At 37.0% G+C, this 13,207-nt stretch overlaps 1 protein-coding gene across 2 annotated transcripts in view; it reads right to left on the reverse strand.

Annotated features, from left to right (window-relative positions):
- LRRC69 (leucine rich repeat containing 69) overlaps positions 1–13,207 on the reverse strand; it is a 79,237-nt gene that overhangs the window by 12,479 nt on the left and 53,551 nt on the right. The window contains exons 6-7 of one of the 2 annotated variants that reach the window (XM_043879262.1): positions 5,705–5,806; positions 738–917 (exon numbers count right to left, since the gene is read on the reverse strand). In XM_043879262.1, the coding sequence (XP_043735197.1) occupies positions 738–917; positions 5,705–5,806 (282 nt within the window). Of the gene's footprint in view, positions 1–737; positions 918–5,493; positions 5,807–13,207 lie in introns of those variants that run through there. The other variant, XR_006336313.1, reaches the window with a different exon arrangement.

Genomic DNA, 13,207 nt, shown 5'->3' on the forward strand with positions numbered 1-13,207 from the left:
CACTGAATGCTATTCCGCCAAGGGAAATAAGGAAATCCTGCCGTTCATGACAACTTAGATGGACACTGAGGGAATTACACTAAGTGAAATAAACCAGACAGAGAAAAAGATAAATACTGCACAATAACTTATATGTGGAATATAAAAAATACAAACTTAGAGAAACAGTAAAGTGATAGTTACCTGAGGTGATGGGTTGGGAGAAATGGGGAGATAGTGGTCAAAGTGTACAAATTTTCAGTTATAAGATTAAGTTAGAGGGTCTAATGCACAGCATGGTGATTATAGCTAATACAATATACATGTATCATGCTTATTATATATGTATACATATGCATTATACATATATATGATATATATTAGTCAAATACACATATATTATATTAGAATACATATTTCATATGTATCATATATTTGAATGTTGCTAAGAAAGTAGATCTTAAGTGTTCTCACCACAAAAATAAAAAATGATGACATGTGACAGGATGGAGATGTAGGTGATCACTGTGGTGGTAGTCATTCTGCATTTATAAATGTATCAAATTAACATGTTGTACACCTTAAATTTATACTATGTTATCTATCAATGATAAATCAATAAAGCTGGTGAAAAACCCATTATATCATCATAGATGTCAATTCTTAGATACAAATGTAGCTTATATTGGTCAACTTAGACAAGGACAAAGAATAAGAGGCAGTCTTATGTGAATATTCATACAAAAAACACCATTTACCTTTGATGGAGGAAAAAACTCAACACATTTCAGCCATGTGGTTAAAAAGAACTTCCCACATATTGCACACTTTCTTCCCTGAGAGATTATGCTCCTGACCTGTGGGTACCATTTTATGGCTTTCATTAGGAAAGGATTCTTTTCTGCTAGCTGATTCATTATAAATCTTGATGTTATTTCCTAGATTAAAAAAGAATATGGTTCCTCAGATTATTCTCAAAATAACTGCTTTATATTACATTGATTCCCATTTCACTAATTTATATTTTCGGCTTATTCCTCACAGTTTCTGTTAAATTAGTTTTCCATGGTATACATAATGAATTATATTGTCAATAACTGGCATTGTAAATTTAGTTTTCAGCATATACAAAAAGCAAGTTACTTCCATTGTAATATTCTGTCTCTGACATATAGTAATGCAAATTATAATAAATTTACATTATTAAAGTGTTGCTTCAAATTTTGTACCTCTCATCACAATAGGCAAGGACTGTACAAATATTCAGACTAGACTCAAAAATTGAGTCTGTCATATTTACTAAGGTCTAAATCCTTACTACTTAAGCTGCAGATAATCAGTAGAATCTGTATCACCTAGAAGCTTACTGGAAATTCAGACTTAGTCGCACTTCAGATCTATTGAGCCAGAATTCGCAATTTAACAAGGTTCCCCAGGTATTCTGTATGTATGTTAAAGTTTGAGAGGTACTAGACTAAGTTATCTACTAAACTGAGTACCTGAATTGAGCCAAATTAGTAAAAAGTATTGATTTCTATTAATCACATCTTTGAATTCAGTATGTATTAAACCTATCCACATAAATACATACAGAAACTACACTTTAGATAATAACATTATTAAACAATAAAATAGGTGGTGAGGATGGTCACTATGACAATATCACCATCTTAAAATAAAAAATTATAAAATACATAATTATCTCTTCACTGACCAAGCAAACAAAATAAACATTTGATTCACTCCACTAAATGCTCCTCTTGTGCCAAGAGCATGAAGTTCTACGTAAATTTTACAAAAACACTGTATGAATTTTTAATAGTGTATAAGACCCTTTTTTGGCCAAAGTAAAAGATTTCTCAGTGATATTAAGAGAGTTTGTGTGAAAATACAAACATACATACATAAATACACACATACAAGCATAACCTTTCACTCATCTATCCCAATTAAAATATTTAAAAATAATAACAAATCCTATAAATCTCTGTCTCCCTGTTCCTTATTACTCTATCCCTTCCACTCAGCAAACTTCTGGGAAAGCTGCCTCTGTACAGAAACAGCCCTGAGCATGGGTTCCTTAACTGCCTGATCCTTCAGCAGCATAACCTCCTGTATACTTCAGCTTACTCTCTGGGATGGTTACATGATGAAGTCATCCTTTCTGAAAGAACTGCCCTTTCACACTAACATTACAGGACTCCTAAATTCAATGTCTATTATCACTTCCCTCTAATTAATTACACAGAACATAGCTTGTGATTCTGAATGAAATGGTGATTTTAGAGGTAAGTTTTAGCTACCAGATTTCAATGGCTAGTTTCACTATAAAGCCACAGAAAATAGAGAAGAATTCAGACCCAAAATAGCAGACAGTAGAGGAATTTGCTGAAATACATGGGACCAATGGATAGGTCCCCAAACAAAGACACTGATGATGGGGAGAGGTTGACGGTAAAAGGAGAAGGGGGCAGCCAAGGATGAGATGATCAGATACCATCACCAACTCAACGGACATGAGTTTGAGCAAACTCCGGGAGATCGCAGAGGACAGAGAAGCCTGACGTGTTCATGGGGTCACAAAAAGTCAGACATGACTTAGCAACTGAACAACAATTCACACAGCTGACATTTTTCCATTTATGATTTCTGGAACCAATCATGTTTGTTGCACTTGGAATTGTTGCCCAACTCTTCTATTATCCATTATTTATATCTTTCTCCTACTTGCTGCCAATGTGTTGCTTTGGAAGACTAACATCTATCATTGAAATATAAAGTTATTACTTAAAGAAACACACACACACACACATATATATAAAATAAGATACTTTTGGCATGACCAAACCTTAGGAAACCTTACCAAATCTTAGTAAATCTTAGGAAATTTGTACCATGAAGACACACGCAATGCAGTTTTTGAGAATATACTACTTAATGATGGCTTAATCTCAGTGTTATTTAAAAGTCAAGAAATCATTTATGGAAAAATAAATTACTCTTTTTGAACAGCTTATATGCTATTCTGTTAGAATATTTGTTAGCTAACTATATGTAGGTCAGAGATTATTTATATGTTTAAACAATCATAGACTAAAATTAGTTTAAGGTGTTTCTTTTAGTTTTCTTTATACATGTTGATTTGATTTGAATCATAAAGTTATCCTTACATATATATAAATATTAAAAATTATAAAACATAAAAACAAATGTGAATCAGAAGGAATGATGAGCTTTGGAACTGTTGTATGATCAATTGTTACTGTATGGTAGACAGTAAAACACAGCATCAAGAGCAAAGATACTGAGTCAGAGTCAGATACATAAATAAGTGCAAATCATGTGGCTCTATGACTTACTAGTGTGATCCTATTTGACAAGTCCTTAAATTCTCTGATCTGGGATACCTCACCTATAAAATAGGAATTTTGTTTCCAACCCTACCACACAGAGTTCAGAGAATTAAATTATGTAATACAGGTAAAACTCTGTCTAGCATCTACTGACAGAATAAACTCTGGTTAATATTTTATAATAATACAGTTATCAATATTAAATTTTAGTTCACAAATCTCTGAGGTAAGGAAGAGTCTTTAAAAATCTTAACCAAGGAATATCCTGAAACAAGTCCTTATAGTTTTTGAAAGTCCAAGTGATTTAATCAGTAATGTTAAAATGGTAACCAAATATCCAGTAGAAATGACTTTTACTTTAAGTATAAATACAAAATTATAGTAAATTTATCACCTTTCTAAGAAAAATTCTTAGAGATACTTTCAAAAACACCCAAGTCATTTATATAAGTAAAAATCATTGCTTCTACTAAATAAACAAAACAAAACCCCCAAATTGTGCTCCTAGGTCCTTAAAGTTTTGAAAATGAGAGGGAAGAACTGTTCTCTCACCCTGTACCTGTGTCCCAGACTCAAGGTAACATTCTTGCTTTCATGGGCTCACTGTAAGACCCCTCCTCAGGTTAACTGCTTATGCAGTCCCCTCCACAAACCAGAATTTCTTCCAACAAGAGGCTACCCTTGTTTCCCTTTTTCCTCACTTCTGGTAGCCCCTTTCTGAGGCAATATTTCAGTATGGAGCCTGGAGGCCAACTGCTCAGAATGGCATCAGCATTTTAAAACTTACTAGACCTGTGAACCTGGACAAGTTATTTAACTTCTCCCAGGCTCAATTTATCCATAAAAGAGGAATAATAATGGTGTCTTCTTTTTGAGGGTTAATGGAGGACTAAATTAGTTCATTTCCATTAAGTGCTTAGAACAATGCTTTGCCCATGGTAAGCATAATAAGGATTAGTTGTTTATTAATATTTTAATTATTACTATCAATATTATTTTATTACCATTGTTCTGAAATATTTGATTCAAGGAGAACAATTAGGTTATGAGGAATTAAACAAATTTAATACTCCAATTTTAAAATCATTTATAATTAAACTTCAAATAAGTTTTTATTCACATAAGAGAGGGAAATAATACTGTTAATGGAAATACAGATCGAGTCTCTGGAAGAGAATTGGAAAAGAGTTAATCAGCCTTGAAAAGATGAAAGTTCTTTGGCTCAGTGATTTCATTCACAGGGATAATATGGACATGAGAAGAAGACAGCCTTGTTTATAAAGGCCAAAAAGTTATAAGATTATTAATATCTAAACAGCCAACAGGAAAGTAATTTAAAATATTCTGGTATAATCATATACCAGTATATTATTATGTAATCATCAAAAAAGATGTCATGGACTTATTTTTTACTGACTGGAAAAATATTCACAGTATTCTGAGTGAAAAATGAAGGATCTAAATAGTACACAGCTTGAACAAAGCCTTGATATCAAAAACTTCTGGAGAAGGAAATGTCCATACCTCCAGTACTCTTGCCTAGAGAATCTCACGGACAGAGCAGCTTGGCAGACTGTATTCCACAGTGTCGCAAAGAGGTGGACACAGCTGAGTGACTAACACACATGGCATTATAACTAATATTTTCTTCCCCGCTCATCTGTATTTTCTAGTTTTCTGTACTGAACATATATTACTTGTTCAATAAGGGGGAAATGTTATTTTTCTTTTAAAACCAAACCATTAAACAATGTTGGTTGTTTCCTGTAGTCAGGAAACTTGAACCCTTCCCAGTACTTGAAAGTTTTAAGACAATTCTGCATGTTCAGCTAAAAGGACCTGAGAAATCCATATTCACAATAGAGACTCATACTCAAATGTGGTAAAATCTGCAATCTTTAATGTGTCTATCACCAAAAGACATACACAGCCAGTCCTCTAATATACTTCTCTATTCCTTCTTTTAATATCATCAACTTATTTGACTAAAGGGAACACAATTTCTGGATCATATTCTTTCAGGAATGGGGATAAATGATAAGGGGATGGAAGAGGCAAAAGACCCCAGTAAGAACAAATCGAATATATCTTTAAATAATACTTGAAAAATACTTGAACACTAAAGTGAACACAAATTCCTCTCTTTTGATCCAATAAAATGTTCAAAATGTTCAAAATATCTGGAAATCAGATAGGATTACATTGGATTCTGCAAGCAAGTCAAAAAGATTATGACTAGGGTCCACAATGCCAATGGATTATGGTTATATTAATCATTTGCTGGCTTGGTAAGAATGCTGTAGAAGAAAACTCTTTAAAATTTAAATCTTGGCTTTAGCTCAAAGACCTGTGTGAAGGACATAAAGTTTCACCTGTAAACTCCAGACGCTCTCCTGTTTTATAGCACTAGCTGGCTGCTTCAGGAACAATGGGTTTCCCTCACAGTAGAACTCCCTCAGCTTCAAATCTTGAAACTTTCAAAAACAAAATAAAACTTCATTACACACAAAATAAACTTCACTTCAGAGCCTTCATCATCAATAAAACTAGACTTTTTAAAAAGTCTACTTTAAATTTAAAATAATTAAATATTTATCAATATTTTTTAAAAATATTACTTTATTTAAGATCTATATTCCACATTAGTATTTTACCAGCAAGGTATACTCAAGTTATTATAAGCATAAGAATCTTCATGTGACCAAGGACGGCAATGACTTTAGAGGTCATTGGTGGCAACCCCCAAACTAGACAGCCTAGAAAACTTGCTCAGGACCATAGAGCTGGTTACTAATAGAATAAGCGTTAATTAATCAAATGCTGGGTACAGTTTGCAACTAATACGTTTGTTAGGGACCAAGTATGATGAAAAATCCCCGGAGGTGGGCATAGCAGCCCAGTCCAGTAATCTAGCCTGGAGAATCCTCACGGACAGGGGAGCCTGGAGGGCGACAGCCCATAGGATTGCACAGAGTCGGACACGACAGAAGCGACTGAGCACGCACTCATGCATGATGAAAATTAACACTCTAATACACACCAACATCTAGGTATCACATACTGTCATATGATTCATTCATTTATGATCAGGGAGGAAGGTAAGGGAAATAGAGAAATATCAAAAAATTCTCATTTAATTGAAGTACAGTTGATTTACCTGTTGTGCACAATGAAAATTAAAAAAAGAAAAGAAAATATACAATTCACAAGGGTACTAAATCTTCTCTGAAGAAAACCTAAATTCAGCTGGATTCTACCCTTTCCATAGAAAAATAGGGAATTCTCTTATATTAATATTATGCTTTGACTCCCAAGAACTCATGAGGTTTTCAAAGTTAAACTAATTTAGGGATTTACTTTTCTGAGCCTTAGATTCGACTGTGAAACAAGGAAAATAAGACCTGTCTTCAGTTGTGTGCAGATAAAATGGTTCTCTGGAAAGGAAAAAAAAGCCCTCATTTGTGGCATGTTTTGATTCAAAGGTGTCAATACTCCTACAGTGGCTGATTCCGTCACTGAACAGAGCTGGGAAGAGATATGGAAAACTGACTCTTGTGAGCCAGGATGGGCAGTGCCATTACACCAGTGCACTTCACACTTAGGAAAGAATTAGAGATATTTCCTTGATATCAGCCCAGGGTTTAAGAAAATAATTGATTTTAATATCTCTCCAGGGCAGCATGTCATCAGGTCTCAAAAGTCTCATGAAATTTCTACAACATAGACAAGATTTTAAAATAAAATACAAGGTTCAAGACCTCATTGGAATCACCTTTAGACATTCTGTCTTTCTTAATTCAGTTTCCTCTGGTATCCATCAACAAGGAGCAACCCAGAGAGCTGAATCCAATGGTAGCCCCAAGTAAGCGCTGGGTGTGCTAAAATGAAAAGAGCACTTCTTGTGCCTAATGGAATCACCCTTTCTTCCTTTTGGTCCTGGAGAATAACATTCTAAGACTTCCCTGGTGGCTTAGATGGTAAAGAGTCTGCCTACAATGCAAGAGACCTGGGTTCAATCCCTGGGTTGGGAAGATCTCCTGGAGAAGGAAATGGCAACCAACTCCAGAATTCTTGTCTGGAAAATCCCATGAAAGGAGGAACCTGGTAGGCTACAGTCCATGGGGTCACAAAGAGTTGGACACGACTGAGAGACTTCACACCTCATTTATACTTAAAAACTCAGTCTTTTTCTAAAAAATTGATACAAACTTGAGTATCTTGGTATATGCAAAAGCATTAACAGATGTGAACCTCATTTCAAAGTTGACCATGGTCCAAAGAGCATACATTTTTCTTTAGGGGTCATTTTTTTCTTCCTTCAAATCCTGTCATTATTCTTCCATTAAACATGGTAATGAGTTATCCAGCTTGCTCACTTACTACACATAATATATCAGAAAGAAATTAATGAAAGGAAATTAATTAATAATGAACATCATTAGCATGTGTTTTGCAGCAGGTAAATTTCAGCAACCTGAAGTCACACGATGTCTGAATCTTCCCCAGAGCAGCATGTTTAACACCCTGTTTCTACATGCACTACTGGGCTTCCTGTCCGTGCCTGCGTGCTAAGTCACTTCTGTAGTGGCTGACGCTGTTAGACCCTATGGACTGCAGTCTGCCAGCTCCTCTATCCATGGGATTCTCCAGGCAGGAATAAATTGCCTTGCCCTCCTCCAGGGTATCTTCCTGACTCAGGGATCAAACCTGTGTCTCTTACGTCCACCTGCACTGGAAGGCGGGTTTTTTACCTCCAGCACCAGCTGAGAAGCCCTTCCTGTCAGACTAACTTTTTAACACAACGATATTCTTTGCTGGTATCATCACTCCAATAGCATAATCTCACCTGCGAATAAAATATTGTCATAGCTGTTCAGAGGCTCTTTGCATGGGCCTGCTTGAATAAACACTGTCACGACTTTGATCTCAACGGGAACAATGTTGTCCCTCCCCTGCCCCTCAGGGGTCTACAGATATTTTCATTGTTGCTAGTGGGGGAGGGGCAGTATTACTGGCATCTATTTAGTAAATATTAGGGATGCTGGGAAACATCCTATAATACACAGGGCAGCCCCCGCAACAAAGAATTATCAGGTCCAAAGTGGTATTGAAGTTGAGAAAACCCTGGTTTAGAGGTACAAGGTCATAAACATTCACTGACCCTCTTATCTGGAAAGGGGATTTGCAGCTGGAGGAAAATGAAGGTTCAAATGAGGGGTTTTATTTTTTTAATATAAAGAAGACTTGATCAAGTAGAAGTACCAACATAGAGAGATTAATTTAGAGAAGAAAGAATAATTGAAAGAGTAATGATCAGGTGAAAGACACAGAAAGACCTTTGAATATTAACATCTTTAAATTATCCTGTCCTCTATGGCTAGAAGAAAAGATGCAGGCATGAATACATTTGAAGGCGTGGAATTGGATGTGAAGGAATCAGATGTGATCCCTTCAATTTTGCCTTAGAAATAGAGAATAAGACCATCTGCTAACTGAGTTATGAAGTTATTAGCAAGTTGCTAATGTGGGAGAAGCCATGAAGAAGGTGGTAAAAGTATGGAAAAGTATGGGATCTGCTATAGGTTTTAGAAAAGGAACCTGGCATAGTACAAGCAAAAACATTATACAGGGGTGTTGAGGGACCCACTGGAATCCACACACATTTGGAGCAGTCCCTGTCCGTAGACCATGTGCTCCTTCGGCACCCAGCAATCCAGATGTATTAAGAGTCAGATAGCAAGGGAATGAGCTCATATGTACTAAAACATAAGTGAACTGGACTGGGTTCTTTGGCATTTGGACCAGATAGAAAAAGAAATAACAGTACAAAGTTTTGAGGGACTGAAAGTAAACGGCGGTGTGGAGGGACATGAAGTCTCAGTGATCTCAAAGGAGAGATACTGCTATAAACAGGAGAACTAGGCCATGGGAGAAAACAGAGGTCAAACTGCCAAATTGGACTTTAACTGTTCATATTGAGAGCAGCTGAACAGACATGACTGTGATGGTAAAGTGAAGACCTGAAAAGATCATCAGAGTCAAGGAATCAAGGGACTTTGAGCCTGAGTTGACTATATTGACCACATTTATAAAACAACTTGAGTAATATTTATTCTCAAATATTTGGCTGTCTCCTGGACATCTCCAGCTGGGAGTCCCACAGTCACCGTAAAGTCTAACATTCAGGAATCAAATCATTTCTCCTAGATTTTCTTCATTCCTTTTCCTTATTACCCACATCAAATCTTCTGTCATCAATCTCCTGTTTTATCAATCCTACCTTCTTAAAACTTCTGGAATTTATCCTTTCTTTCCATCCCCCCATCCCACCTACCCACCTCCTCAGCACCTCTGCACCATCTTTTCTCCTGCTCCCTGCCCCAGCCACTAATCCCTCTGGTTTGACTGAGGCCTCATCTTATATGAACTACTCTAATAGTTTGTATAATTACAAACTTTTGCTCCCAAAGTAGTCTTTTAAATGAAAACTTATTCATAATACATCCTTGCTTAAGATTATCAAGGTTCCCTAATGTCTATAGGATAAACTCAAAAGTCCTAGTATATCATATTTGGTTCTCCTTAGCCAGTTTTAACAACCATATATCCTCGTAGGCTCTACTGTTTTATAAATTACTCTTATAAAACAGCCATCCTGTAGAACTTAGGGGTCTCATAAGAGGCCAGTGTCTTGTAATTATTACTCATGCTGTGCCCCCTTCTCAACCCACTCCCAGATCATCACTTCATGACTAAAATATCACCCCTGTAAACTTTTTGAATTTCCTTGTGACTCAGATGGTAAAGAATCTGCCTGCAAGGTGGGAGACCTGGGCGTGATCCCTGGGTCAGAAAGATCCCCTGGAGAAGGGAATGGCTACCCACTCCACTCTTCTTGCCAAGAAAGTCCCATGGACAGAGAAGCCTGATGGGCTACAGTCCATGGGGTCACAAAGAGTCAAGACACGACTGAGCTACTAACATTTTCACTTTCAAGTTTTTGCAACTCCTACCAAATATTACCATATCTCCTTAGGCCTTATATGTAAATTAATCATATAAGTCATATATGAATCATGCAAAGCCACTTTTGTCATGTCTGACTCTTTGTGACCTCATCGACTGTAGCCCACCAGGCTCCTCTATCCATCAGATTCTCCAGACAAGAATATTGGAGTGGGTTGCCATACCCTTCTCCAGGCGATCTTCCCAACCCAGGGATCAAACCCAGGTCTCTTATATCTGCTGCATTGGCAAGTGGGTTCTTTACAACTAGCACCACCTGGGAACTCCCAAATTAATCATACCACCTGTAAATACTATGAGGCAATCACTGTTGAAAAGTCTGTCTTCATTTATCAGGTTTTGGTCTTTTTAAGAGCTGCATCTTAAGTGACTATTTAATGTAAGCTCTAAATAGTACCGAGTACACAATTGAGGCCCAATAAATAATCAGTCACATACAGCTCTCCCTGCATACTAAAAATTTGCAAAGGCCTTCTTCTCTAGACTTGTTCAATTGTTACAAGCATTTCTGAAAAGTCCCAGGCCTACAGACAATGTCTAAGTTCAGCAAGCCCTTCTTTTGCTTCAGACCAGTCTTAAGTAATGGGTGAGATCAGAAGGGGGTTAATTTAGGAAGAAATTCGTTAGTGTAAATGAGGAGAGAATGGAGGCTGAAATTTCAAATGAACTAAAAAACAGAACTGATAAGTAAGTGATGGCAAATAACCACGTACCCTTTAGACCATCTCAAAGCTCACAGCGTAACCCTTTAGCAAGAATTGGAAATGATAAATATGCTAACAGTAACTTGCGAGAAGAATAAGATTTTAAGTATTGGGACTACGTCATCCAAAAATATTTGAAATGGGAGCAAATATGTATATACAATTTTCTCAGAATTATTTAGGATTTTAAAATGCCTTCCTATATTAAACAATGTACGACAAGTTACATTATACATGTGATACTCAGGTACTCTGCCTTATCCCTGTCTGTGTATAGAGATCACCCCTACCAACAGCTTTCCCTGTCTCTGCACCAAAGCAAATATTTGCAGTTACGCCTCAGGGCATGCAAGAACCACAATAAACTCATCTTCACCAACTTCCGACATGCCCTCAGTGGTCGCCGGAAATTCTCCTCTAGTCAACATACTAGTCAACACAACTCCATGTTTTCTTTGCTGGCTCATCTTTTTTGCTCAACCATGAAATAGTTCTCCCCTAAGCCTGGCACATTCTCTTTGCACTTTATATTTTCCCTAGGCAATCTGAACCACATCCATGACTTCAGTGAAACCTCGATGCAGATGACTCAGGTTCCACACCTTATAGCCAACTGCCTACTCAAAATCTTCACTTGGATATCATAAATACATGTTAAACTCACTGTACCCAAGACTGAACTCAGGATCTGCCCTTCTGAAGTTGGTATTTTTTCAGTGTCTTCTATCTTACTCTATAGAAAGCTCACTAGCTCATCACCATTTCTAAATTTACCGCTTAAATGACTCTTGAATTTGTTCAGATATTTCTATCCCAACTGTCACCACCTTAAACCAACTTACTATCATTTACTTCACTTCAGCAAAAGTCTACCAGAAGTCCACCCAGTTCCCTTCGTCAACCCTTCTGTTGTGTACTCCACAGTTCATAAATATGATCTTTTCAAAATATAGATCTGATTATATCAACCCCTTCCTAAAACCCTTTAGACTTGCATTGCTCTTCAAATAAAGATCAAAATCCTCAGCATACTCTACATTCCTTGGTCATGGCCCCCTTCTATTCCTTCCAGTTCCCTGAATATCCAAGGTCCCTTCCACACCAGGGCCTTTCCACATGCTGTTCACTCTGTCTGGAAAGCATCTTTCCCCTTCATTGATCCCCTTCATCTTTCCCCTAATTGATTCCTACCATTCTTCAGACAACTTTTGTCACTTCTTCTAAGAAGCCTTCCCCTACCTACCTGTTTAATCAAGTTCTTTTTCTCCTTCTCAGGCCAATCGTCCTTTCTCTTAGTGTACTGATATCAGCTTTCAATTGTACATTTATAATGATAATTATAGATTAATATGTTCTCCTCCCTACAGTACAGCACTGGAAAGAGCAGAGACCCTGTCTTGTTTCCTCATTGTTACATGCCCAGTTCTTAGTACAGGGCTCAGTATGTAATATAAAATGTTACAGAAAGAGAAGATAGAATCAGAAATCAAATTGCCTTGTTTTCATTTGAGGTCCTTTAAGCATACTAGCAAACACCCTCTTCCAACAACACAAGAGGCGACTCTACACATGGACATCACCAGATGGTCAGATTGATTATATTCTTTGAAGCTGACAATGGAGAAGCTCTATATAGTCAGTAAAAACAAGACCAGAAACTGTTACATCATTTACATTAAACCGTAGATCCCACAGTGGTTTTCATTAGGTAAGTGTTGGCTTGTGTCCCATTTTTTAAAGGCCATTGAGTCTTGTTTTAAATGTATATCTCCTAACAAATATTGGAGAAGGAAATGGCAACCCACTCCAGTATTCTTGCCCGGAAAATCACATGGACAGAGGAGCCTGGTGAGCTACACAGCCCATGAGGTTGCAAAGAGTCAGACACGACTGAGCAACTAACACACGCACACACACACACACTCCTGATAAACTGAACACTGACAACCAAAGAAAAATACACTATTTTCAAATTAAGGTCAAATTTTAGTGAGGCTCTAATAAGCTGTAAGAATAGGGCACAGTGTTTCCTAATATTCAGCCTAGACAGAAGATAAACTATAGATACTGCACAGGTAAAAAGTGGATCTCTAATGCTGCCATTCAATAGAGGCAGAAAAGCAAGATGGAGGTAGACAGCTGGAA

The sequence above is a fragment of the Cervus elaphus genome, chromosome 21 (assembly GCF_910594005.1).
Source record: "Cervus elaphus chromosome 21, mCerEla1.1, whole genome shotgun sequence".
Classification (NCBI taxonomy): domain Eukaryota; kingdom Metazoa; phylum Chordata; class Mammalia; order Artiodactyla; family Cervidae; genus Cervus; species Cervus elaphus.